Here is a 25,762-nt window from a genome sequence, read left to right on the forward strand (position 1 = left end):
TCGGTCTCTTTGGTCCCAAAGTAAAAGAGAAAATTCAAAAATCGAGGTGAAGAATCTTGACCTATGGATGACTTGCATATAAATCGGAAAAATTGCAAATTTGCAAAAAAGTTGCAAAAATTTCAAGTTTATTAGAAAATTTGCAAACATTGCAAATAGATCGCAAAAATTTCAAATTTGCATAAAAATTGCAAAAATTGTAAATAGATCGCAAAAATTGTAAATAGATCGCAAAAATTGCAAAAAAAAATCAGAAATTAGGGTGAAGCATCTTCACCTATAGATGACTGGTATATAGATCGCAAAAATTATGGTAAAGCATCTTAACCTATGGGTGACTCGTATATAGATTGCAAAAATTGCAAATTTGCCAAAAAAATTGCAAAAATTGTAAATAAACTGCAAAAATTGCAAAAAAAAATCAGAAATTAGGGTGAAGCATCTTGACCCATAGCTGACTCGTATATAGATCGCAGAAATTGCAAATTTACGAAGGAAGGAAAATTAATGCTCCGCAATCTTTTATTATATTTTTAAAATTACTTAAAATTACTAAAATATAGTAACGACCAATATCGGTGATAAATGTCACACGGGATGCCTTCGCGATCAAAATGCCCTAGGATCAGGGCGAAAGAAATCCGACGAGATGAATCCGGTTCGATTACATCGGCGGAAGCACGAGCCACGTTGCAGCGTCAGGTCGGAGGACCCGCCATTATTTTAATTGCTTCCATCAAGCCGAACGAGCCGCGGGACAACTCCATGGAGACGTTCCAGGACTGTCATCGTCGTGGAAATATGAAGACACCTTTTGATTCGTCTGAAAATTGGTATCTTTGTATCTTGGGGGTTGCTGATAATGAACTCGAATTCAAAAGTATAGTATAATAAAAATAAACAGGATTGGCAAGTAAAAAAATATTTTATCGGGTGGAAAAGATGACTTACGAAATGTGGAGTTGAGTATATACATGGAAGTAAGTCGCGTAGGCTAGTCGGTGCTTAAGAACGATCGCGATTATCGCGAGAACAATTATGTTCTATTTGGTAAATGAAAGGGGTAAGGGAGAAGGATAGAGAATTTATATATTTCGCTCCAAGTTGGATAACTTACCCTTGTACAGAAAGCGCGCACGTGAAACTTAGCACAGAATCTATCTTATAACTACTTAGGACTAAATGCATCTTGCGTCGTCCATTAATGTCTTCTGAATGAAATCGTGAGAAAGAAAATGAAAGAGAAACGAATATAACTGACAATGATAAACTAAATGGAATGAACATCTAAGTTTGACAATAATCTCAGAAATATTCGAATTCTCAAATAGGAATTAATAGAAATGGAAAAATAAAGTCTGGAAAAAAGGAAAATAACTAAAACCTGAGAACAGAGGAAATAAATAAAATGTGGAAGGAGATAAATAATTAAAAGCTGTAAGAAAAGAAATAATTAAAATTTGGAGGAAGGGAAATAATTGAAAGCTGAAAAAAAATAAATAAATTTTGTACAAAAAATTTTAAATTATTTAAGTGGAGGGGGGTAAAGTGGACAGTGACTATTGGCTAGTTAGTGATTTAGCTAACGATGAGACATGAACAACCCAACGCGACGTCACACGTCGCGTCGGTGGCCAACTTGCGGTCTCTGCTTTCCTTCCCACGCTTTCGCTTCACTCCACCTCCACTTTCCTCTAGAGGAGGCGACCGGAAGTGCTGTCTTAATTAGAATCGTAACCGATGTTAACCTTATCCCTTGTGACTCTTCTGCTTCTATCTCCATCCCTTTTCCTCTTAGCCTCCATACCGACGTGGTTCCTCTTTGTTTGCACTGATAGTGAGTCGCTAAACTGATGTTCTCTATAGTATATACTCAGTGTTTGTCAGAGTGACTGGCGAAATTTAGAGTTCAAGAATATTTGATTCTTAGGTTTCCTAATTTGAGAATAGACTGAACGTCTTCACTCGTGGTGCCTTAATTATAACCCTAACTGGTGTCAATGTGTTATACTTATGTCGTCGTCTACTTCTCTTGTAATGCCTTAATTATAATCCTAACTGGTGTCAATGTTATACTTCGTGACTCTTCTACTTCTGTCGTTAGCCATTTTCTTTCTAGCTTCCCAATTGACGTTGTTCTTCTTTATTTTCACTCCTAGTGAGTCGTTAGACTGATATTCTCTATAGTATGTACTCAGTATTCGTCAAAGTGACTGTCAAAATTGAGAGTTCTAGAATTTTTGATCCTCCGATTTCCTAATTTGGAAATAGGCTGAATGTCTTCGCTCGTGATGCTTTAATTATAACCCTAACTGGTGTCAATGTGTTATACTTGTGTCGTCGTCTACTTCTCTCGTGGTGTCTTAATTATAATCCTAACTGGTGTCAATGTTATCCTTCGTGACTCTTCCATTTCTGTCGTAATCTTTTTTCTTCTTAACCTTAATATCGATTCTTCTTTTATCTTCACTGAAAGTGATTGAGTAGACAGGTCATTTCATTGGGATGTAGCGAATGTTTGTTAGAGTACTCGCAAGAATGCTACTTCCTTGGACTTGCTAATTCGCGCGGAGGGGGAACGTCTCTTAATTCAATTTTTTTCCATCTTAATTCGATTTAAATGTATGCAGACTGGCCAGCCAACTACGTCTTCTTTCCCACGAAATATTTTCTCGGGAAATAATCACAGGCTCGCAGCGAAACGCTATCAAGAGGGAATTCTAACGAGCGGTATCTCAATGTTTGACACGCCCGATTTGCATCGTCGGCACGGCTGATAGAATTATTCATTGGTTTTAACGCGTCTTAGGACGATTGAAAATTTCACTGAGAATTTTAATGAGCTGCTGCTACTACTGAGGTCCGACGACAACTTTCCGCGAGCAACATCGATGTATAATTGCATCGCTGAGCGGGGATTTACCTCGAGAAAATGGACAAAAGAACGCGTTGAAGAGATAAGTTTAACTATGTACAAAAATCAATCTAGGATATTAGGTGCGAATAAATAGTTTATAAAATCAATATTCCAAGAACGAATATTTATATAAACATTAGATAAGAATTGAGGGTTCAGAACTATATCAAGTACCCTCTTGACATCTGTCAGGAGTTGGTCAGTCGCCCTAGATAAGCACTCAAAGATAGACATATGGGTGCAATGCACAATCCTATCTAAGACCTTTTCAACGACTAATGCACAAAGTATATCACCCTAACTGGTGTCAATGTTATACTTATGTCGTCGTCTACTTCTCTCGTGGTGCCTTAATTATAATCCTAACTGGTGTCAATGTTATCCTTCGTGACTCTTCCATTTCTGTCGTAATCTTTTTTCTTCTTAACCTTAATATCGATTCTTCTTTTATCTTCACTGAAAGTGATTGAGTAGACAGGTCATTTCATTGGGATGTAGCGAATGTTTGTTAGAGTACTCGCAAGAATGCTACTTCCTTGGACTTGCTAATTCGCGCGGAGGGGGAACGTCTCTTAATTCAATTTTTTTCCATCTTAATTCGATTTAAATGTATGCAGACTGGCCAGCCAACTACGTCTTCTTTCCCACGAAATATTTTCTCGGGAAATAATCACAGGCTCGCAGCGAAACGCTATCAAGAGGGAATTCTAACGAGCGGTATCTCAATGTTTGACACGCCCGATTTGCATCGTCGGCACGGCTGATAGAATTATTCATTGGTTTTAACGCGTCTTAGGACGATTGAAAATTTCACTGAGAATTTTAATGAGCTGCTGCTACTACTGAGGTCCGACGACAACTTTCCGCGAGCAACATCGATGTATAATTGCATCGCTGAGCGGGGATTTACCTCGAGAAAATGGACAAAAGAACGCGTTGAAGAGATAAGTTTAACTATGTACAAAAATCAATCTAGGATATTAGGTGCGAATAAATAGTTTATAAAATCAATATTCCAAGAACGAATATTTATATAAACATTAGATAAGAATTGAGGGTTCAGAACTATATCAAGTACCCTCTTGACATCTGTCAGGAGTTGGTCAGTCGCCCTAGATAAGCACTCAAAGATAGACATATGGGTGCAATGCACAATCCTATCTAAGACCTTTTCAACGACTAATGCACAAAGTATATCTAAGTTAAAATTTTCAAATAAACTATTTGAAATGAGAAATCGATTCACTGTTCCTAGAAGTTTCTTCGCTCTTAATAACGACTACATTTACGTGTTCACTCTAAGAAAGATAAGGAATATAAACTAGACCAGGACCAATTAGAGGACAGTTAACACTTTGCACTCGACGATTTTTTGATTAAAGAAGAATAGGAATTCAAAGATTTTCTGTTACAAAGCTGACGATATTTTTCTGAGCAGTGAATAAGAAGTCGTATGATAATTAACACGTAGAATTATTTGATTTCGATAGCTCGCATACCGTTACATTATTTGAAATTTGACATATTAATGAATATCGAGCTTCGAAATTTTATTAAATGGCGACCTCTCGAGCGCAAAGGGTTAATATTGAGTTGAAGTCAAAGACAGTTGACACTGGGTTGAGTTGTAAAGTTAAAAATCAAAGTCGAACAGAGTTGTAATATTGTAATACTACGTTGAGCATTGCATGTTGCATGTTATCAATAAACATTACAATCGTCCAATTTCTATAATATATATATATATATATTAATTTAGTTATTTTTTAAAATAGTTATTTTACAATTATAAACCCATAATCCTCATGCAACGAACTCTCGTGGAGTAAACGGGAGCAGCTTAGCCTAAAAACGAATCTAAATTCAAATTATAGAACAATATCGAGATTATTAAAGTGGAGATATTGTTGGTTGACAGAATCTAGGTAGGGTAAGTGAAGACTGTTTGACAGGACTATAGAATGAAGGATACTTGGTCTAGACTGTTAGAGAAGCCCGAGATCATCCCGTGGACCAAGGATATACGACCACCCGAGGTTCTAAGCAAACTTACCTTGATATTGTCAACTCTCATTTCATGGGATGAAAAGAAGAACCAAGTCTGTGAATCCCTAAACTGAGAGATTGACACAATACACTTTTCTACTTTCACGAAACCCTGTCAAATTAGCCTCTTCGCAATCTGCTGCTACCATATTTTCATTCGTACGTGCCAGAAATGAATTTAAGGATATTACACCCCAGCCACAGGCTGAACGTAGACATCTCCATTTGGCAGCACTTACGTAGCCCAGATTAAAATCGCAGCACTCGTGTAACAGCCAGCAAGAATGCTCATAGGCAGCCGTGCTATCATTCGTGCCACGTGCATCCTCACAATTATCTGCATCCTCTCTGCTCCTTTTTCCTGCAATTTCCGGCAGCAATCGTCGCGTCGAGAGCTGCCTCCTTTTTCCCGGCGAGATGCAGCCCGCGAAATGTCGCATAAGCAGTTGACATACACACGCGCGTGTTTAATAAAGTAAGCTGCATCGGTGAAGAGCCTGAAATACGCGACAAGGGAGCCTAGGAAAAATTATAAACGCAGAACTCGAAGTCTGTGTCACCAAAGAGGCACCCCAAACTTGGCAGAAAAGGCTAACGGAGGAGTTAGGCTAAAGGAACACGATAGGAGGATAATTGTGGATAAAGATTAGGGAAATTAGTATGGAAACGTTTGAGTAGAAGCTTCGAAGTTAGTGTCACGAGTGTTGTGTCCCAAACACTGCAACTCTCACGGTGGGAGTTTGACGGGGTTGTAAGGCCCATTTTCGCGGATACGCCAATGATGTTGGGATGCGGCCTACTTCAAATTAATAAAGCTAGAATCTAGGAAAGATTGAGAACCGTAAAGCCAAACTTGAAGTCTATGTCACCAAACTCGTCAGAAATGGTCCAACGAAGAACTGTGGATGTTGACGCTTTTCGGATAGGCGAGGTTAGGTTTGACATTAGGATTCTTGGGAGCTATCACATAAGCGACATCGGTTCGATATCTCTCCATGGTGACACTCGTTGCGTGTTCCAAGAAACAGTAATCCATAAAAAGAAAATAGAGAGAAGCGAAGGATAGATTAGGAGTCGGGAGTCTCAGGAGGAAACGAGGTTCGAGCTAGGAAGAGGTGTGTCAGGTGGGAGTAAAGAGTTCCTTAAAAACGGACTGTAAGACAGTGGAAGAAGGACGAGCGAGTTGGACGACAGGGTAGGACAATTTCATTTCGAGAGCCACAATGTATTCCCGGATCGGAGATCCCTGCCGGCGATGGGGCTGCACGCGTTTTCTTTCGGCCCCCGTTTTATCCGGTCGTTGAACCAGCGAGATCGGGAACGCCGGAACGACGAGGAAGAGCCATTTGCGTGATCGGTTCGGCCGAGATAACGAGGGGAACGCTCATGCAAATGCGATCGGAATGGAAACCCCGACCGAAACAGCGCCGCTTTATCGCGACTTTAATTCGATGTAATTCGTACACAGCGACGATGATGACCCACCGGTGCACCTACCCTGATTGATCGATTGGAACGCGAGCTACTCGCTGCAGACCGGGTTCGAGTTATCGCGAGGATCCTTGATGTTGTTGCGGATTACCGATACGAAGTTGGATAAGCGATATGGATCCTGGGATCACAGAGTCTGGCGTTGGGGTAGGGTAGCTACTTGGCTGTGAAGCACTTACGGGATGTCGGGGTGGGGCCGGAGAGAATTCGTATCGTCATTGCTGTGGGATTTTGTGATGTAGAGCAACAATTTTATAGGTAGAGGGCTAGAGACTATGAGAGGAAGATGAATGTGTATAAATGAAAGAATTGATCGATTTATTAGATCTCTTTTGGGATGTTGGGATAAGGCCAGAAAGAATTGGTATCGTCATTGTTTGGGGATTTTATGATGTAGAACAACAATTTTATTAGAGGAGGATTAGAGACTATGAAAGGAAGGTAAATGTATATGGAATTAAAGAATTGGTTGGTTTGTTAGATCTCTTTTGGGATGTGGGGGTAGGGTCGGAGAGAATTGGTATCGTCGTTGCTTTGGGATTTTGTGATGTAGAATAACAATTTTGCAAGAGGAGGATTAGAGACTATGAGGGGAAGGTAATTGTACATGAAATGAAAGAATTGGTTGGTTTACTAGATCCCTTTTAGGAATTTTATAGGAAGAGGGTTAGAGATCATCAGAGAAAGGTGAATGTATAATATATAAAGTGAAAGAATTGATTGGTTCAAATCAAATGATCCTTCATCTCTTTGCTGATGTGTTCCTGATCTCCATCTCTATCTAGAGCATCAATCTTCTGAGTTTCTGTCTCTGTGATTGCACTCTTAAATCGTCATTAAGCTATACTTGCCTTTGCTTTAAGGATGATGCTTACCTAGTGTTATACTCTATGCCATTTATTGTCAGGTCTAGTTCATATATCATAGTCTATCAGATGTTAAGAAGGTGAGACTAGGTTGAGAAGGATCAACGATTCGCAGAAACCCTGAATCTCTAGTTCTCCCTGACTTAGGCCAACGGACAATCATATTCATAGTACAATGAAACTCTCACAAATAGTAAGAAGATGAAAAATTGGCATGATAAGACACAATTGTAAATGCAAAATTTACTTTAAAACCTGTACTCAAACCTGAACTCTATCTCTAACCTACCTACACTTTTGCCCTCAGAAAATTCATCAGACCCACAGTGAAACTCCCAAAATTGAAACTCCTGAAAAATTGACGTCATTTGTTCAAATCATCATACCCCGAGACAGAAATCTCTACCAGGATACGTAAATTGGAAGAAAATCATTGCAACTCCTAAAATTTCTGAGAAATTGACGAATCTCCAATTTGTTCGGATCATCAGACCCCAGGTCAGAAATCTCAGACCCAGATAGATGAAACGGAAGAAATTGAGAACGAAATGAAGCGAAGATCGTTTGAACGCGGCGGAATCCGACTGTGGTCGTGTGACGGAGCAAAAAGCATAGAGGGTGAGGTGGAATGGCGCGAGAATTAATCGATGCTGATGGCATCTGCATGCAAGCCACGCGCCTCATCCATCGGAGGACGTATTATTACGCTGGGCCGGGATAGCCGATTCCCCATTGGCTTTTCCGCGCGCCAGAACGATCTTCGCGAATTATCTCTGTCCCTTCAGGGGCGGAAGGGAAGGGTTGAAGTTCGGTCGTTATCTACGGCAGACAGTTATTGCCTATTGCGCGGTGCCCGGCAAAGTAGAGAACAGGACTGAATAATTCCCTCGTCATCTTGCCAAGTCCTTTGTATTTCTCTTTAAATCCCCGGAAACAGGGGGTTGGCCTGGTGAACGAGGGTGAGCAACGGGTCGCGGATACAGGGATCGCATCGGGCTTTGTTGGAAAACGCGATCGTGAAACGAAGAGAAAATGGAAGGGCAGGAAGCGGCGGGGATTGCTAAATTGTTTCGGGAAGGGACGTCGCTGTCGGCGATGCATCGACACGCGGACCTCTGGGGAGGTGTCTGGGATTGCTTGCTTAGCGGAGATGGTAAAGCCGTGTTTTGTCGTCGAGCTTCGTAAAATTGTGGTATTGTTGTTCCCTTCACCGGTGGTAGAAGCTGGATCAAGTTGGGAATGAGGTTGGGCTGTAGAGAGAGAGATGGGACACCGTCGAATGATCTTACGAGAGATCTTTAGAGATAGAGACAGATGACATATGAAAGCATTTTCATCGTTTGCATACGGGAGTTTGCAGGTTAAAATGGCAAGTGTAAGCGAGTAAATCCTAGCGAATAGACTAGATTCCTGAATAAAAATATCGTTAGGACAGTCCTGGCAAGCTTCGAGCTCGAAGCAAAGAGTGTGCATCAAGAGAGATAAGATACCGTCGAATGATCTTACGAGAGATCTTTACAGATAGAGACAGAGCGATCTTATGACAGCATTTTCGTCGTTTACATATGGCAGTTTGCAGGTTGAAATGGTAAGCATAAGCGAGTAGACCCTGGCAAATAGTCTAGACTCCTGAATGAAAATATCGTTAGGACAGTCCTGACAAGCTTCGAGCTCAAAGCAAAGGATGTAAGAAAGAGTCAGAACTGGGAAAATCGGTTGATTCGAAGAAAACTTCGGAGCTGTTGCCTACTACGGAATTTCTCAGAATCGCAGAATCCACTTTGACCTCGTAGAACCTACCTTGGAATACCCGGGTCGCGTGGAAGTTGTCTTAGACTACAGCAACTTCGTAGAACCCATTTTGAACGAACGCAAGCTCATAGAGACAGCTTCAAACTATCCAGACTTCGAAGAGCTCGTGTCAGATCACTTCGGTCTAGTAGAACCTGTCTTGAACCGACATAACCTCACAGAGATCGCCTTGAACTACTCTAACTTCCCTGACCTCATATAACTCGCATTACTCTGGCTCGTGGGGCTCGTGGACTATCTTGACATAATGAGTACTGCTTTTAATCGTTCCTTTCTCGTAGATTCCTAGTTAAGTCGTCTCAACTTCGTAAAACCCTCTTTGGATATTCCCTGGATCTAAGTTCAGACTTTGGTGTCTAAAGTTTGAGGTGTAGAGTCTAGAATCGATGGTATGAAGTCCTAAATGTGGAATTTAGATCCCGAAATCTATAATTTAGGGACAGGAGTCTAAAATCGGAGGCCTGAGGTCTAACCTCTGAGGCTTGAGGTCTGAAGTCTGAGGTCTAACCTCTGAGGTCTGGGGTCTGAGGTTTGAGGTCTGGTGTCTGAGGTCTGAAGTCTGAGGTCTGAGGTCTGAGGTTCGAGGTCTGAAGTCTGAGGTTTGGGGTCTAAAGCTTGAGGTGTGAGATCCCATGACTGACGTCTGGATTTTGGGATCTAGTTAAACTTCGAAGTCCATGTATCCTAGGCTCTAAATTTCAGGTCCCAAAATTCGAAAATCTCAAGTTTATCGAGGTCTGAAGTCTGAGGTTTGGGGTCTAAAGCTTAAGGTGTGAGATCCCATGACTGACGTCTGGATTTTGGGATCTAGTTATACTTCGAAGTCCATGTATCCTAGGCTCTAAATTTCAGGTCCCAAAATTCGAAAATCTCAAGTTTGGAAGCCTAATAATCCAAAGTAATCGAATCCACGATCCTATTTATCGTGCTTAGAAAAAAAATTGAACGAAGATCGCTAGTTAGATAACTTAGAAGCGAAAGATGATCCACGTCATCCAATTTTAGAATAGTTCTCAGATTTGTATATGTATTTTTACATAGCTACCTGTGACACCATCCGCGAATTATCGGAAGCGTTTTTCCGGCAAAAATTACGCGATCTGATCACATTTCGCAGTCGATTGCAGTTGAAAAAAGTTCTATATTCTTTAACCGGAAACTTCCGTCGCGGATGGTCGAGAAGAAAAGTTATCATTGCTTTTGAGAATTCCGCAACGCGGAAAGTTTCTCGTGGTTGAAGTTTGCAAGTTAAATTACTGGAAAAGCTAGAAGTCTATCTTCTTAACAATGGCCGGCATAACGCTAGGAGAGACGACGAACAGCGCTGTTTGAGCTATTCAACTTGCAATTCACGACTGCTGTAATTTTCGCGCACTGCGCGACTCTAAATATAACGTGGAATTTTCTTTTTCCTTTTTCTCTTATTTTTCATTTTTCATTTTCTCATCCGCGAAATTCATCTTTTTACGTCCCCCTTATTTACCATTCCCGTCTTCTGCCGTTTTAATCCCTTTACCTATCTTTTTACCTACTTTTTACCCACTCTACCTACTTTTTACCTTCCCGTTCGTTTTATTTATTTTTAACTACTCTTTATACGTTTAACCAGTTTCTAACCACTTTTTATGCACTTTACTTGCTTTTTATCCACTCCGCAACTACTTTACCTATTTTTTGCCACTTTTCACGAACTCCTGCAATATCTCTCGGCTTTTTATCCACCTTATGCATTTTTCATCCAATTTACGTGTCTTTCATTTACCTTTATCCACTTTTTACCCACTTTTTACTTCGTATATTTCCTTCATCTGCTTTCCTCAATTTCCATATTTCATTCTCCCTTCACCTTTTGCCGTTCAAATTTCGCTCCTTTTTCTCCTGCCTTGTTTCCCCGTTTGTTTGTCCGTGGAACGAAAAATCGATCGCTTTGAAATTAAGGCGATTCGTCATTTTCCGATCGCGGGGGGAGATTAAACGATCCACGAAAATACTTGCTTCGTCGCGCGCCGTGGAGAACACGGTGGAAAATGGCGCGAGATGAAACGATTCGGGGGATCGTTTGGGAAGAGAGGGAGAAAAGAAAATGACAACGAGGTCTGTTCCTTGAATCAGGGGAAACATCTGCTGAATCACGGTAAAAGGGCCTGTTGTGCAGGGAAAGGGGCGGGATACAGCAACCCCTTTTGCAGTCAGAGATTAAATTAAAAAGCGTCCACGACGCCGTTCCGCCGGATTCCTTGCGGCGCAGATTGAATTTCCTAAATTCATTAAAGGGTAATCACCGGAAGCCGGCAGAAATCTGCTTTTCCTCGTTTGTACAGTTGCACGTGTGTTAATTAAGTATCGCGACGGAAGTCGACTTAATTATCATTCAGGTACCAAAGTGTCTCTGAGATGTTACGTGGCCAACAAAGAAACAACAATTTTTATATGTAATTCTATGTAGGCTATAATAATTTACATATATATTTATTTTATACCTTATTTAAATTTATTTATTATGTTATAACATTCGATGCTATCAATTTTAATGACAAAGTTTAATTAATTGAGAGTTAAATTTGTTTATACTATATATATTTATTTTATATTTGAAAGTTAAATTTTAATAAATTTTAATAATAAATTTCGTAATTTTATGTTACACTATCCTTATTAACTATAATGATATGCAATATAATATAGCATGCAATAATAATATTATATGCGATATATATTGTACTGATACCTTCTTCGAATTTTTTTTTAATTTACGAATTTTCTGATGAAGAGAGTTTCATAAACTTTGCCCAAAATTTTGCACCGAATAACTCGAAGATGGTCGAATCTCGTGCAATTCGGATGAGAGTTGGAGATCATAAACCTAAAGAGCTTGAAACTTGGGATATTAAAAAGCCGTATTCCGAAGGTTCTGTTTTGTTGGTCGTGAGTCGAGATCGCAGAATTTAATAAAAGTTCGTGTTTCATTTACGTTCCTATAAATACACCTTAACCCCCTGCACTCGAAATAGCCCAAGTCACGGACGTTTGTAGTCATGCTCGAATCATGCACACCTATGACACATTACAGCGAGGAATAAAAACATATTTGCACTGTGTTTCAGGAACGTGGAGGATTACGCGAGGGAGCACGAGGAGGCGTCGAGAAACATTCAGCAGTACCTGTCTAACCCAATCAACGCTTATCTGCTGGTGAAAAGACTGACCACCGATTGGAAACGGGTGGAGGAGCTGATCACCCAGGACGTTGGCAAGTCCTTCGTCGCGAATATCACCAGCTCACGGAGCGACCTGAAATTCCCCACTGACGAGGACCTTAATGGCGCTGCTGTCGCTTTGATGAGGCTACAGGACACGTACAAGCTCGAGACTGCACAAGTCGCTAGGGGTGTGCTGAATGGGATCCAGTATAGCACCGGATTAAGTGGTTTGTACATACGGATTATTTCTTTACCTCTTTCTCATCCTTTTCTTTCTCTTTGACTGTTCCGTCCCGAAGAGCGTGTTTAGAACATGATTTTATAATTAAGGCCTACACTTTTAACAGACCTAACGGTTTATTTTATATTTTATACCGCGACTGCAATTCCGGAGGTTCGATGTGCCTCAACGCCGTTCTAGCGGATTAAGCTTATAAAGGTAAAGCAAAATTAGGAATTTTACTAGTACCAGACGCGACAGATGGGGCCCACTTGTGACAGACCCAACAAGCGACGGACGGACGGCACTTATAAATCACGTCATTGACCATCAGAAATCGGCTCCTTGACAGTTTCCTACTCCTTAGCCAAAGGTCCTTATGTCACACCCTCTGTCCAATTAAAACTCTTTACCTTTCCACCACCAACGTCTATTTTACCCAATCAGAACTTAACTAGAGAAAACACCGGACCGAACACGACGAGACAGGACATAGAGCAAAATCGAGAAGTCAGTTCGTCTTCGGCACCGATCCTTCCAACATCTTAATTACACATACGAACGCGTGTTCGAAACGGTACTCCGTTAACGTCTACATTATAACTATTCTACGCTTTTCTGTAAATAAACACTCTCTTTTGACCACGCGCATTCTGGATCCTTATTATCACAACTAGTCACGCAATATCAATTTGGCGCGTGATAAGCGTTCTTGGAAATCGAAGAGATTCGATACCGTAGGACGCTACATTGACTACGCTGAATTTTCTTTCCTCCTGGCTCGAGAGATTCCTCCTCCAATTTTCGATTTTCTCCCGTTCTTTAGGGGTTCCACGTTTGGGGATCATGGTCGGCACCCACAGTTTATTTGTCCATGTGTAACTTCCCTTTTTCAAAAGGTTTTTTGATATCGCCAGCGAGTGTTTTCTTTTGGCTCTTCAAGTTTCAAGAGTCTTTCCGGTTTCGAGAGTTTCTGTTTTTGATCCCCTTTCAGTCAAGGGCTTCCGTTTTTCGCATTTTTATCAAGTTTTTTTCTATGGAAACTTGGCTTTGCCTTGACGCCGCTTTTGATTCTTCCTCTTTTATAAAATCCCCTTTGGTAAAACCCCTAGAATCCCTTTAACACTAGAACTACCGATTTTTAATGCGTACCTAACTATAACGTGCACAGATTATAGTAATTTCAGCGATACGATGAATATGAGTGAATATATTGATTACAGTTCTTTCTTAATACGAGTTGATTTTATTCTTAAAACAGGTGTATGCGTTCGGTAATTGCAAAAAGGAAAATTCTGGGACCAGTCATTTTCACTGGGTTGGTAGTTTTAGAGTTAATAAAATCGTAAAATAATGAAAGGCGTGTCAAATATTTCTTCGAGAACTATGCTTCCCAGAAATTTCATCGAAATCGGTTGTACAGGTTGCATATGGTCCCTCGTTAGGCTAATTCGAAGCTACTCTTCTCGTAAAACAGGTGGGAACCATAATCACGAAGCCTAATTTCGAAGCAAGCAGCTTGTTCATAACATCGATACACCTAATCACTCGAAATTTCAATAAATAATCAAAGACGTATTTTATTTCCTCTCTTCGCGAAATTAGGTTCACAAGTTACGTCCTCGTGGCGCTAGTGTCGTCGCAGAACTCCGCGTTCCCAAACGAGGATCCCTGTTTCTCTGTTTCTCCGATAGATGGCACGATTGAGTTCGCTCGTTTTGTTTCGAATGGCGCCTACAAGCAGCTGCTTTTTCGAAAACTTTTCCTATCTCCCACGTAGGGGAGAACTCGCACCGATCTTCGGAAAGCGGTTGCTGAAAGAGTTCTTCACTGCCTCGAATGGATTTCACGAACAATAACGCGTGGCTTCGCGGCGGGGATCTCGCGATAGTGTGCAGGGAAAAAAGGGGAAAAATAGACTGTGAAACGAAGCGTGGAGGAAGTCGAGAGGGAACCGATAACGTCAAGCTTCAGACGTTCGGTATTTTCGAGGGAAGAGAACCTTTTTTGAGATATCGACGGGAAATCTTCAGCAGTTTATACGGAGTCAAGTGTCTTGAAGGGAATATAAGGAAGAACGAAATGGCCTGTTGGAAAATTCTGACCAACTCTCGCGATAAAATTTTAAATTTTGTAACGGAGTTTGTAAAGGGATCGTGATGTAATATATAGGGGAGGGGAACAGAAGAACAGGGTAAAAAATGCAAACAAGAAGAGTTTTATTATATAGAAAATACGTACTACCCCTACTACCCCTAATTAAAATGAAATAAATAATTTCCAAATGCACAGTTTCTCGATTAAATCAAGGGATTAAAATCGAAACTTTCAGGTTTCACAATGATATACCAAATACTCTGCAAGATGATATACCAATACTCTGTTTACCCACTGTATTATTCCTGGACACCCTGTATAGACTGTTAGTCGCGGATATTATATTTATATGAATATAACGAATAATTATTTTTCCAATATTATTAGATAATATTATTGAACGTTAGGTTAGGGGTTGGGATCTATGAAATATATCTAATTATGTTTACTCTTTCTCACGATACACCTTCACCCTATTCTCAATGAATTCTGAATTGCAACTGACCTATCCATGTACTCTCTCGTTTGTTCTCTCTTCTTTCGTGTACAGGGTGTCTAAAAAAAAATGTATACACACTTTGCATGATTATAAAAATAATATATAAATAAATAAATAAAAAATAAATTAAAGGGAAATTAGAAAGGTATTAAAATGTATATACGTTTTTTTGGGACACCCTGTATTATAATACATAAATATACACAGTCTGTACCATACTTTATTCATTACACGTATATTCGATCCTCTCGTTCTTTCTTACAGACATCACTCATTTTTGCATCAATATATAGTAGCTCGCGAAAATATTCGAACGATATACAAATTTCAAGAGTATTCTAACCTAAAAATTCTGATTTCAACGAAAGTTTGCATGCATGTAATGCTTAACGAGTTACACATGGTTGAACTCCTTTTATTTACAGATACTGCTTCACCTGGATGGGTGAAATAGTTATTCAAAGTTCTTTAAATGTAACTGTATAACGATGCGAGATAAATAGAAGTTTTTTCGAATAAAATATGTTTAACTCTTAGTGCTCTGTCATTCTATAGCAAATATTTCTCTTTGTGAGATCCGGTTTATGAAGCAAAAAATTGTAAAATAAATAAAATTAAAATTAAAATTCCCACAAAGTCATTTTTTGCCAATAAAAAACATACTGCACACGTAACTCGGCATTACTTTATGCGAACTTTCATTAAAATCAGAACTTTTGGATAAGAGAATTCTTTTAAAATATAGCATGCGAATACTTTCGTGAGCTACCGTATATATTAAAATCTGTGTCAACTATTACCGCGTATATCACTAATTCAGAAGCACAACTCGATATTTGGCCGTCAGCTGGTCTAAATCAAAGATCCTCGACGGGCCTAATAAAGAAGCAGTCTGTCCCGCGACAATAAAATTCTTAGCAGCAGTTAGGTCGGGTATTACGAGCTAAATGATTCATTACGAGGCATCCACGCCTCGTTATCGCATTAGCCCAGGGCTGTGGCGAGGAAAAAGGGGGCCGAGGGAAAAAAAGGAGGACCTTCCTTCGCGGTGAATTATTTATTCGGATCGAAAAGGGGTAGCAAGGGCAAAACGTTGCGAATCGGCCAGGAATATTGGCTCCCGATGTTACCTGTACTCAACGACCCCTGACATGAATAATTTACGCCATTTCTTTCATCGGCATCCCTCCCTGCCCCCTGCCCCGGCTTTCGTCCACGGGGTTGCAGGGATAATTCGCGGCTTCTGTTGTCGCCATCGTTTCCCCTCCTTCCTCCCTTTTTACCCTTCGTCGTCTCCGTGGCTGCTCTTATTGCCGTGTGCAAGCTTCCGACCTTCGCCGTGACAAGGAAGCGATTTTTTCGTCGACACGGAGCCACGGCCCGTTTCCTTGCATCATTTAGACCCACCATGGGGAGTCCGATGAATATTGAATGGCTAATGGGAACGATCTTCTTCTCGTAGGTACGATTTTCTTCCCCGTTCATGCTCGACTATGATTTTTTTTCTTTTTTTTCCCTTTTTTCTCCTTCCTTTTCGAGTCCACCCTTCGAGGGTTGCGAACGTGGCTCGGAAGGAAGCAGAGATTGTTTCGTGGAAGGGGAATGGTGATTCCGAGTAGGGATGTGAGTAATTGAAAATAGGGAATCCGGGGTGGGGTAGGTGAAAGTGGCAGAGGTTCGTGTGAATAGAAGAGTGCAGGGAGAATAATTGGGCTTCTGTGGTTGCTGGTTTTTCCAGAGATTTTGAAGATGATATACCTTCAGAAAAATGTTTAATTCATCTTAATTTAGTAGGAATCAAGTATTAACTTCTCGTTGTGCTTTTATATTCTACTATTTACGGTAAAATAATTTTTTATGACTGAATACATAATTCATTTATTGAATCAGTGCCCACAACCATCCGTCTATCTCTACTCCCTCCCACTCACCCACATTTGCATATAGTAAACCTAACAAATAATTGAAAGAGAAAAATTGTCGACATTTTTATAAAATCCATAATCACATTAATATAAATATATGAACTAAAATTATAATTATATTTACACTACTACTAAATAATTCTATAATTCTATAATTATATTTATGCTACTACGAAATAATTAAAACTATACTACTAACTATAATTTTATTGAATACAGACTTCATTTATTTATTAAATTAGCACCCACACCCATCTGTCTATCTCTACTGCCACCCACCCACCCACATCTGCACATAGTAAGCCTAACAAATAATTAAAAAAAAATAAATAAATAAAATAGTCGGTATTTTTATAATGCTACTACTAAATAATTCTATAATTCTATAATTATATTTATGCTACTACTAAATAATTAAAACTATACTACTAACTATAATTTTATTGAATACAAACTTCATTCATTTATTAAATTAGTATCCACACCCATCTGTCTATCTCTACTCCCACCCAACCACCCACATCTGCACATAGTAAGCCTAACAAATAATTAAAAAAAAATAAATAAATAAATAAAATAGTCGGTATTTTTATAATACTACTACTAAATAATTCTATAATTCTATAATTATATTTATGCTACTACTAAATAATTAAAACTATACTACTAACTATAATTTTATTGAATACAAACTTCATTTATTTATTAAATTAGCACCCACACCCATCTGTCTATCTCTACTACCACCCACCCACCCCTACCTCCTCCACACACACGTCTGAACCGGTGCAAAAATTAACTTTCCGATATCCGGTATATTTTGGAAAACGTACCTCTCGAATCTACGCGAAGGTAATAAACCCGGGGCATATTATTAACTCGAAGAGCTAAATGAAAATAACGAAACACTGGGTAGTACGACCGGCGTCCGTGTTATTAGTAGATTATTAAATTTAATCAAGTATCACGCGGGGATCTAAGGCCGGGTCGCCTTCATGGCTAATTTAAATTCGATTCAATTAGCCGTACGGCGGATTAAATTAAATTAAGATTCGTTTAATCCCGGTTATCCGGCGAAAAGCTCGCGGCCGAGAAACAACGCGAGATTTCCACGGCCGCCAATCGTTCCCGGCCTCTGATTAAATTATAAACGAGTAATCCTATCCTATACCCACCCCTTTCGCTTTATGCCGGCGCGTAAACGATTGCAGAAGAAGGGTGCTGCCCGTTCTCGCGATTCACCGCCTTTACGATTCAATTTCGAACTTCGTTATAGCCGCGTAAAACTCCCGCATCCCCTCTGTTTTTATTCCAACAGCCTGTTCCGGCCGAATAAACCCCCTTATTTAGCGATCTGCCGGAACTTGCCGCGGATAAATTCGCGGTATAACCGCGAAACTTCGCAATCTGCGGCGGACCATCGTGAAATTAATTAACGGGGCAAGTTTTTCGCTGCAAGAGGTGCAAAGAAAAGAGCAAGTCGCGATGGACGAAAGGTGAAGCTTTCCCGGCTGTTTGACGCCGGTCGGAATGCATAACGGTGCAAGGAACTTTCGGCGAGGAAAGTTCGATTCGAAAAATACCACGGGGGCCGACGGCCGGGGTGTACGGGGTTGAGCCAGGGGTGGCAGCTTCCCTCTTCGGCCCCGGCTTTCAGATTTTTCCCGCGACCGGCCATCGTGCGATGTTATTACGAATGTAATTATGATAATAGACTCATGAATTATACAGGGTGGGCTCAGAATCACGGAATAATCAGGGAACGGTGCGACTGCGACGATCGGGGGTGCCGGGAGAGAAGTCGAAATCACGAGAATAAATTTCCTTCTCCTTCCTACGAAACTCTGCAGTTTCCCTTCTCTCTCTTTCTCTCTCTTTATTTGTGTTTCTGTCTTCCCTTTTATTTTTTCTTCGAATAATTTCACCCCGAGATCTCGTCGAGACGGTGAATTCCGCGAAATGCTGGAGTTGGAGAGATCTCGCGTTTCTGGTTACACGCGAAGAGTTTTAGGGTCTACCAGGATCGAATTGTTCGTTTTATTGGCCATGGAGGAGGTCTCTTATCCTTTTTATCGCGTTTCACAACGATTCTTTTAATCAGCGAACGGAGTGGTAATATCTCGAGATCCTCTTCGAGATTTTCTTTCGGATCTTCTTTGATACGTGTTCCGGGATTTGTTGGGAACCCCGGGGAAGAAAATAGTTAAAATTCGATAGACGGTTAAGGAAAGTTAAATTAATCTGTCCCGATCTCTCCTCCCCCGCAGCCAGCGATTGTTTCGAACTTGGGAGACAGTCTTATCACAATCGTGATTACTATCACACCGTCCTCTGGATGCAAGAAGCCATGGATCGTCTTCAGGAGGAGCAAAACGCCACCACAACTTCGAAACCGGACATATTGGAATACTTGGCGTTCTCGACGTACATGCAAGGTATGATATCTCGATAAGAACTATACTTCCTCCTTGTTCGTGATTAATTTACCCTCCGAAAATTCGAGGCAGAAGTGCATAGAGACGTACCCACGGTGTTCGAATATTTTTAATTTTCATATTCGTCGAGTGAAAATATCGCGAAGGTTTTGGAATAGTTGTTTGGAGGATAGCAGCGTTCTTTGGTGAATGAAAGTTACAATTGCACGGGAATTTCGGTGAACGCGTGAGGGGTAGATTTGCGAGCCGAAAACTGGGGGAAAAGTTACCGCGAGCGAATAAAAGTCGGCCATTGTAAATTAGAAGCTAAATTACACGTATATCCGAGTGTCACCCTGCAGTTACAGCGCCTGTGTATCGTTCACGGTTCTGTTTCTACATTTTCGTTCAAGCTTCGGAATTTTTTAGAATTTTAAATGTTGGGAGATGAAAATAAAGTGGACGATAAAAATTGTATACTCATGAGGTGTCTCAAATAATTTTAATAGGAGAATTTTTTAATTCTCTTTTGGACAATAAGTGTCGAATTAGTATAGGATGGAAATTTGTTTTTTCATGGGATAAGTTATCTCTAAATTTCTAAAATTTTTGAAGATTTTAAATCCGAGTGATGGGTTTGAAAAATGAACAATGGTTTGAGTGCTATTGATAATCAAATATACCTCGTTTCTATTGGCTTTAATTTTTTAATAAAATTTCTAAAATTTTCGAAGAATTTAAATCCCAGTGATTGATTTGAAAAATTAACAATAGTTTGATTGCCACTAGTAATGAAAATCCGTGGCACTTTATTTTCCTTAAATTCCAATAAAATTTCAAAGACATTATTATAAAATTCGCATACACCATCGAGCATGCACCATGGAGAATGCAATCTTTATATAGTAACACATTCCAAAGGAATAAAAATCTCGTTCATCCGAAATTAAATTTTCGAATGTCGGAATTAGGATATTTATTCGCGATATCGGTGAAGATGGCTAACGAAGAGACGAAAAGGCCAATAAGTCAGTGTCAATAATCGTGCTCGTTGTCGTCCGTCGTTCCGGGGTGGATTTAATGCCCGTGAAATCAATTTCAAACAGCTTCGGCGGGAAAAGGGGCGTTTAAAAGAAAACGGGGAAAGGAATTTAATTGCCGTTAAAATTTCCCGTCGCGAACGGGCAACTTCCGGCCGGTTAGTTTGTTTAGAGCTTCGTTAAAAGTTCGTCGAACGTATTATGCCTGGGGACGCTGGCGTTAACCCTTTCTAGCGTGAAATCGTCGGATTAAGCCGGGAATGACGGTTCGTTAAATAATGAGAAACTCGGCGTCGACTCGCCGGAAAGAATTTAACGTTTGCCGGGCAAACAGCGATTTCCCCGATTTCTTCGCGAAATTTATACCGCCTCATTGTGCGCAGGGAACGTGGCGCGGGCTCTAAGCATGACGAACGAGCTGTTGGAGCTGGTGCCGACTCACGAGCGTGCTTTGGGCAATCGGGCTTACTATCAGAAGGAGATCCAGAGCAAGGCGAGCCAGTCGAGGAAGAAACGCGGCGAGGATGGTCTGGACGACACCGCTGTTCCTGCGCAGGTGAGATAGCGCGTTGCAGACTCCATGGTCGGACTGCCTGGCGCTGAATTCAATTTAGGATGATCTCGTGTAGCTTCGCTTGCGGCGAACGCTGTTAAAGGACTCCACTGACGCTTGCCTTGCGATACGAAGATATGGGAAGAAAAGAGGGTTATTGTTGGCAAAAACTTGCAAATAATGCGGAAAATTTTGGATCTGATTCCTTGGTTATTCGACTTTATCCTTGATACCACTTCGGGAATGACTGTGAAATGATCCTGAATTGACTTTGAAATAACCTTCGATAATAAAAATATTCTCAGGATATCAGGATAATAATAATCTCAGGATGTTCTTATAATGACCTTCGAATAATCTTGAGGTGTTCTTATAATGGCCTTCGAATAATCTCGAGGTGCCATGATGACCTTCGAATAATCTCGAGGTGTCATAATGATCTTCGAATAATCTCGAAGTGTCCTTATAATAACCTTCGAATAATCTCGGCGTGTCCTTATAATGACCTTCAGATAACCTTGATTCTTCGTGTAATTTTCAAGTAACCTTGAGATGTCCTGTAAATAACCTTCGAGTGATCTTGGAATGACTTTGAGATATTCTTCAGGTAGCCTTATGATGTCCTTTAAATTGCCTACGAATGACCTAATATCCTTCAGATAACCTTAACATGACTGAACTTGAAATAGACGTTTTGATGTGATCTTGAATTGAATTAATCTCGAGATATCCTAAAAGTCATTTTCGAGTGACCTCGAGTTGCTCTCGAGACGACTTAATAGACTTAATAGAAACCTAAAAGCTAATTCAAACCTTGAGATATCCTTACAGTAATTTAATTCCTTGTCACTATGTTTCAGCACTTCACTGTTACCGAGAAAAAAGTGAAACCTTGGGAGGAGATGACTGAAAGAGAGCGCTACGAGATGCTGTGCCGAGGTGAGGTGTCCATCACACCGGAACTACAAAAGAACCTCAAGTGTCGCTACGTCGATCGTGGAATTCCATTTTTGAAAATCGCCCCGTTCAAGGAGGAGGAGGCTTACTTAGATCCGAGGATAGTCGTATACCATGACGTGATATACGATGAGGAAATCGAGACGATTAAAAGATTTGCGCAACCCAGGGTAATATAACAGACGTCAAACATAAGTCACCTAGATCCTAATTGATTGGAAATTAATTGCGTGAAATGTTGATAATTGATTACATATACTTTTCATGTGACTTGGATGAATATTGATTCTTCATTTTGTCATTGCAGTTCAAACGTGCCACGGTACAGAATTACAAAACTGGTGCCTTAGAGATAGCGAATTATAGGATTAGTAAGAGTGCGTGGCTTCAGGAGCACGAACATAAACACGTGGCAGCGGTTAGCCGACGTGTGGAACACATGACTAGTCTGTCTGTTGACACGGCAGAAGAACTGCAAGTGGTGAATTATGGTATCGGTGGTCATTATGAACCACACTTTGATTTTGCAAGAGTAAGTTGAAATTCTATGCCATCTCTCCCTTAAATTAAACTAGTCATTGTGATACATTATTAATGTAAACAATCATTTATGTTTAGAAAGAGGAAACAAATGCGTTTAAAAGCCTGGGAACTGGAAATCGCATTGCTACAGTTTTATACTATGTAGGTATCTCATTTCTGCCTGATTCAAATATAGATATTTTGAGTATGGAAAATTTGTTAAATGTATATACCATTGTTTATGTTTTTCTTGATATTTCTTCCATGTTTGTAATCTACATGCAACTATTAGATACTAAGCTATGAAATAAGTTTTGGAATTAGTATATTATTCATTCTGATGTTCATATATTCAGATGAGCGACGTGGAACAAGGTGGCGGCACCGTGTTCACCGCCATAAACATTTCCCTATGGCCCAAGAAAGGCAGCGCAGCCTTCTGGTATAACCTCAAACCCAATGGAGAGGGAGATTTTAAAACTAGACACGCTGCTTGTCCTGTTCTCACTGGTTCTAAATGGGGTATGTCAACTACCAAAGCCAATTAAAGCCCAATTATGTAATCTTAATATTTATGATTAATATTTATTTATGATATTCTTTTATCAATTATAATATAACATAATATAATTAATATTTATGTTATTCCCTTTTTAGTGGCAAACAAATGGCTGCACGAAAGAGGTCAAGAATTCCGCAGGCCATGCACCCTTGAAAATCAATCCGCCGATGAAGCCGACGTGAGGCACTGAATCGTCAACTTACCCCTGGATCGTCACTAGTGAAAATAAATAAAATCGAGAAATGTTTCGAAATCTCTAATCGAGCGCTCAAAACGCGAGAAACCTTAAATACATGTACGCCGTTGTAAACAGTGTGTTTAATGTTGAAGAAGAGATAAGGACATTATACTATTCATCGCGAAGCTGATCCACGAAAGTGTGAAACACAAATGACGATTCGTTTACGAGTCAAGTAACTTTTTCAAGGACAAAAAGCAAAAATGGTTTTGTACGATTACAATGTCGACGAGAAAACTGCCATCGTTTAATTACACGCATTGATAACAATTGAAAAGTATCTTCTTTTCACAACAGTCTTAGCAAAGATATTAAAACATGTACAAGATAGGATAACGAGGCAGTTTCTCAAAAGATTTGTTTGTTGCAACCTAACGATTAATATATTATTCCTAGACCCTAGGATTTTTACAGGAGCACACAGCATGTAGGGAGTAGAGTACATTAGATTGTCAAGCAATAACAAGTCGCACGTTTGGGCCAGTTAGTTTTTCCCTAAGGAATCAAGACTCTCGTGATCGTGTACAAAATAAAAAGCATTGTGTACGAAGCACGAGATTCTAAACATTCTCATTGCATTTATTAATGTAATTAACATGTAAGAATGTAAAATGTGGAATCAAGTATTCCTGTGTTCATCAGAGTATTCTAATGAAATCTTTAATCGCATCGTTCCTTCTCCTACGACACGTTTCACCCTTCTAATCGGGTCTTTTTTGTAAATAGTAGTAAGATAATCGAGAAACGTCGACAATTTCTTAGATCCATTCGTCTTGTATACGAATCGCTTGTAAAAAAGGAGAAAATAAAAAGAGAAAAGGAGGAATGATAAATAGAAAGAGATGAAGTCTATCGACTGAAAGACATGTCTGTTTACACAGTGATATTGAGCTTAGCATTTAAGACGTTAATTCGCGAGCTTCGATGCCCGCCATCATCGAACGAAAAAAGGATTTATCGAAACTATTAAAGTAGAGGTCAAATAATGGACAGTATCTTACCTTAGATGCAGCCATTGCTCTTTACAGCTTCTCCCGTCATCTACAGTCGTAGTCCTTGTCTGTGTGAAATCCAAGAAGAAGTTTTCGAATCTTACATTGTCCTTCAATCCTCACGAAATAACCACTCACGCACAAAAGCACGATCAAAATCCTTTCGTGTATAAAACCATCTATAAAATCACGAAATCCACAATTTATATGATCACACTTGCGATAAATAATCTTAAGAATTCTTTTTACACAGGAATTCAGATATTGTCACGTTTTATAACATCGAGTAAAAGGAAATTTTGAAATCGGAATTGACGTAAAAAGCGCGCGATATGGCTACACTGTTTAACACTCATGTTACAGAAATTTTACGAATATTTGAAATGAAAAAGTATTCACGTTTAATAGAACAACTAATACGAACGTTGTATACGAAAATAACATTTATAAGTATCAATTTGTATTAATTTCGTCACTTTTAACCGCGTGAAAATTTGCACGTAATACGTCGAAAGTTGGAACTCTAAACTGAACGTAATTGGTTCTCGGGCACGTCAGCAATATGGCTGACGGAATTAGCGCGCTGATTGGTCCGTTTAGTTTAGCAATAACTATGAACCAATCAGATTAATTCGTTAGTTGAAGTTCGTGCAGTGTTCGGTGTAACGCCGGTCGGTATTTGAAATGATAAAATTGATTTAAAGTATAGTCTTCGTCGTAATATAAGACTAATATTGTGCGTGGTAATATCGTCGCACTTGTTTAATTAATAGTGACTAGCTTATCGAAGTGATATCACATTAGTACGTTACTTTTGAAGGCAGACAGGGAATGGTATCGGATGCAACATGGCAGACCTTCGACCGCGCCAAATTCGTCATTGGTTAAGAGAAAAGGTATTGTGGCGCATATTTTAAATGCGGTATCGTGTAAATAATTCGTGTAAATTATTTAAACGATTATATGAGTTGTTTCGATGTCGATTTTTGGACTAAAATAACACCATCGATCTGTGTTTGGATGAAGTAAAGTTGTTACGATTCATTGTTATCGCACTAAGGAATATTGTTAGGTCAAACGAGCTGAAGCAGCTCATTTCACAGCGATTATTTCTAATCGACTAATCGCGAGGCTACGGTGTCACGGAGTCACTATTTCCTACGTAACATGTAGCTCGTAAGTTCGTTTATAACGTTCGTTACTTCGGTCTACTGATAAGCCATAAGATGTCACGCAATAAACATTTGCAAATCCCGAATTCGTGATATTGTGTGATTAACCAGCCTCCAATAGACAAACATATTCTATTTTAATCGAGAATTCCTATTTCATAAACACCCTAGGGTCTAAAGGAAAAATCTCATCTTCGATTCTTTATTATTTCAAGTCCTTATTCTTTATTCGACAAACG

The 25,762-nt window shown here is 39.8% G+C and overlaps 1 protein-coding gene across 1 annotated transcript in view; it reads left to right on the forward strand.

Moving 5' to 3' along the window:
• The window catches only part of PH4alphaEFB (prolyl 4-hydroxylase subunit alpha-1), a 153,732-nt gene extending 129,174 nt beyond the window's left edge, over nucleotides 1–24,558 (forward strand). Inside the window, exons 3-10 of the mRNA XM_017906679.1 lie at nucleotides 12,237–12,559; nucleotides 19,341–19,508; nucleotides 20,911–21,083; nucleotides 21,941–22,207; nucleotides 22,345–22,569; nucleotides 22,656–22,721; nucleotides 22,916–23,081; nucleotides 23,217–24,558. Coding sequence (XP_017762168.1) covers nucleotides 12,237–12,559; nucleotides 19,341–19,508; nucleotides 20,911–21,083; nucleotides 21,941–22,207; nucleotides 22,345–22,569; nucleotides 22,656–22,721; nucleotides 22,916–23,081; nucleotides 23,217–23,311 — 1,483 coding nt within the window. The 3' untranslated portion in view covers nucleotides 23,312–24,558. The remainder of the gene's footprint in view (nucleotides 1–12,236; nucleotides 12,560–19,340; nucleotides 19,509–20,910; nucleotides 21,084–21,940; nucleotides 22,208–22,344; nucleotides 22,570–22,655; nucleotides 22,722–22,915; nucleotides 23,082–23,216) is intronic.
• Nucleotides 24,559–25,762: the final 1,204 nt, after the last annotated feature.

Source organism: Eufriesea mexicana, unplaced genomic scaffold, assembly GCF_001483705.2.
Source record: "Eufriesea mexicana isolate 0111107269 unplaced genomic scaffold, ASM148370v2 scaffold5767, whole genome shotgun sequence".
Lineage (NCBI taxonomy): Eukaryota > Metazoa > Arthropoda > Insecta > Hymenoptera > Apidae > Eufriesea > Eufriesea mexicana.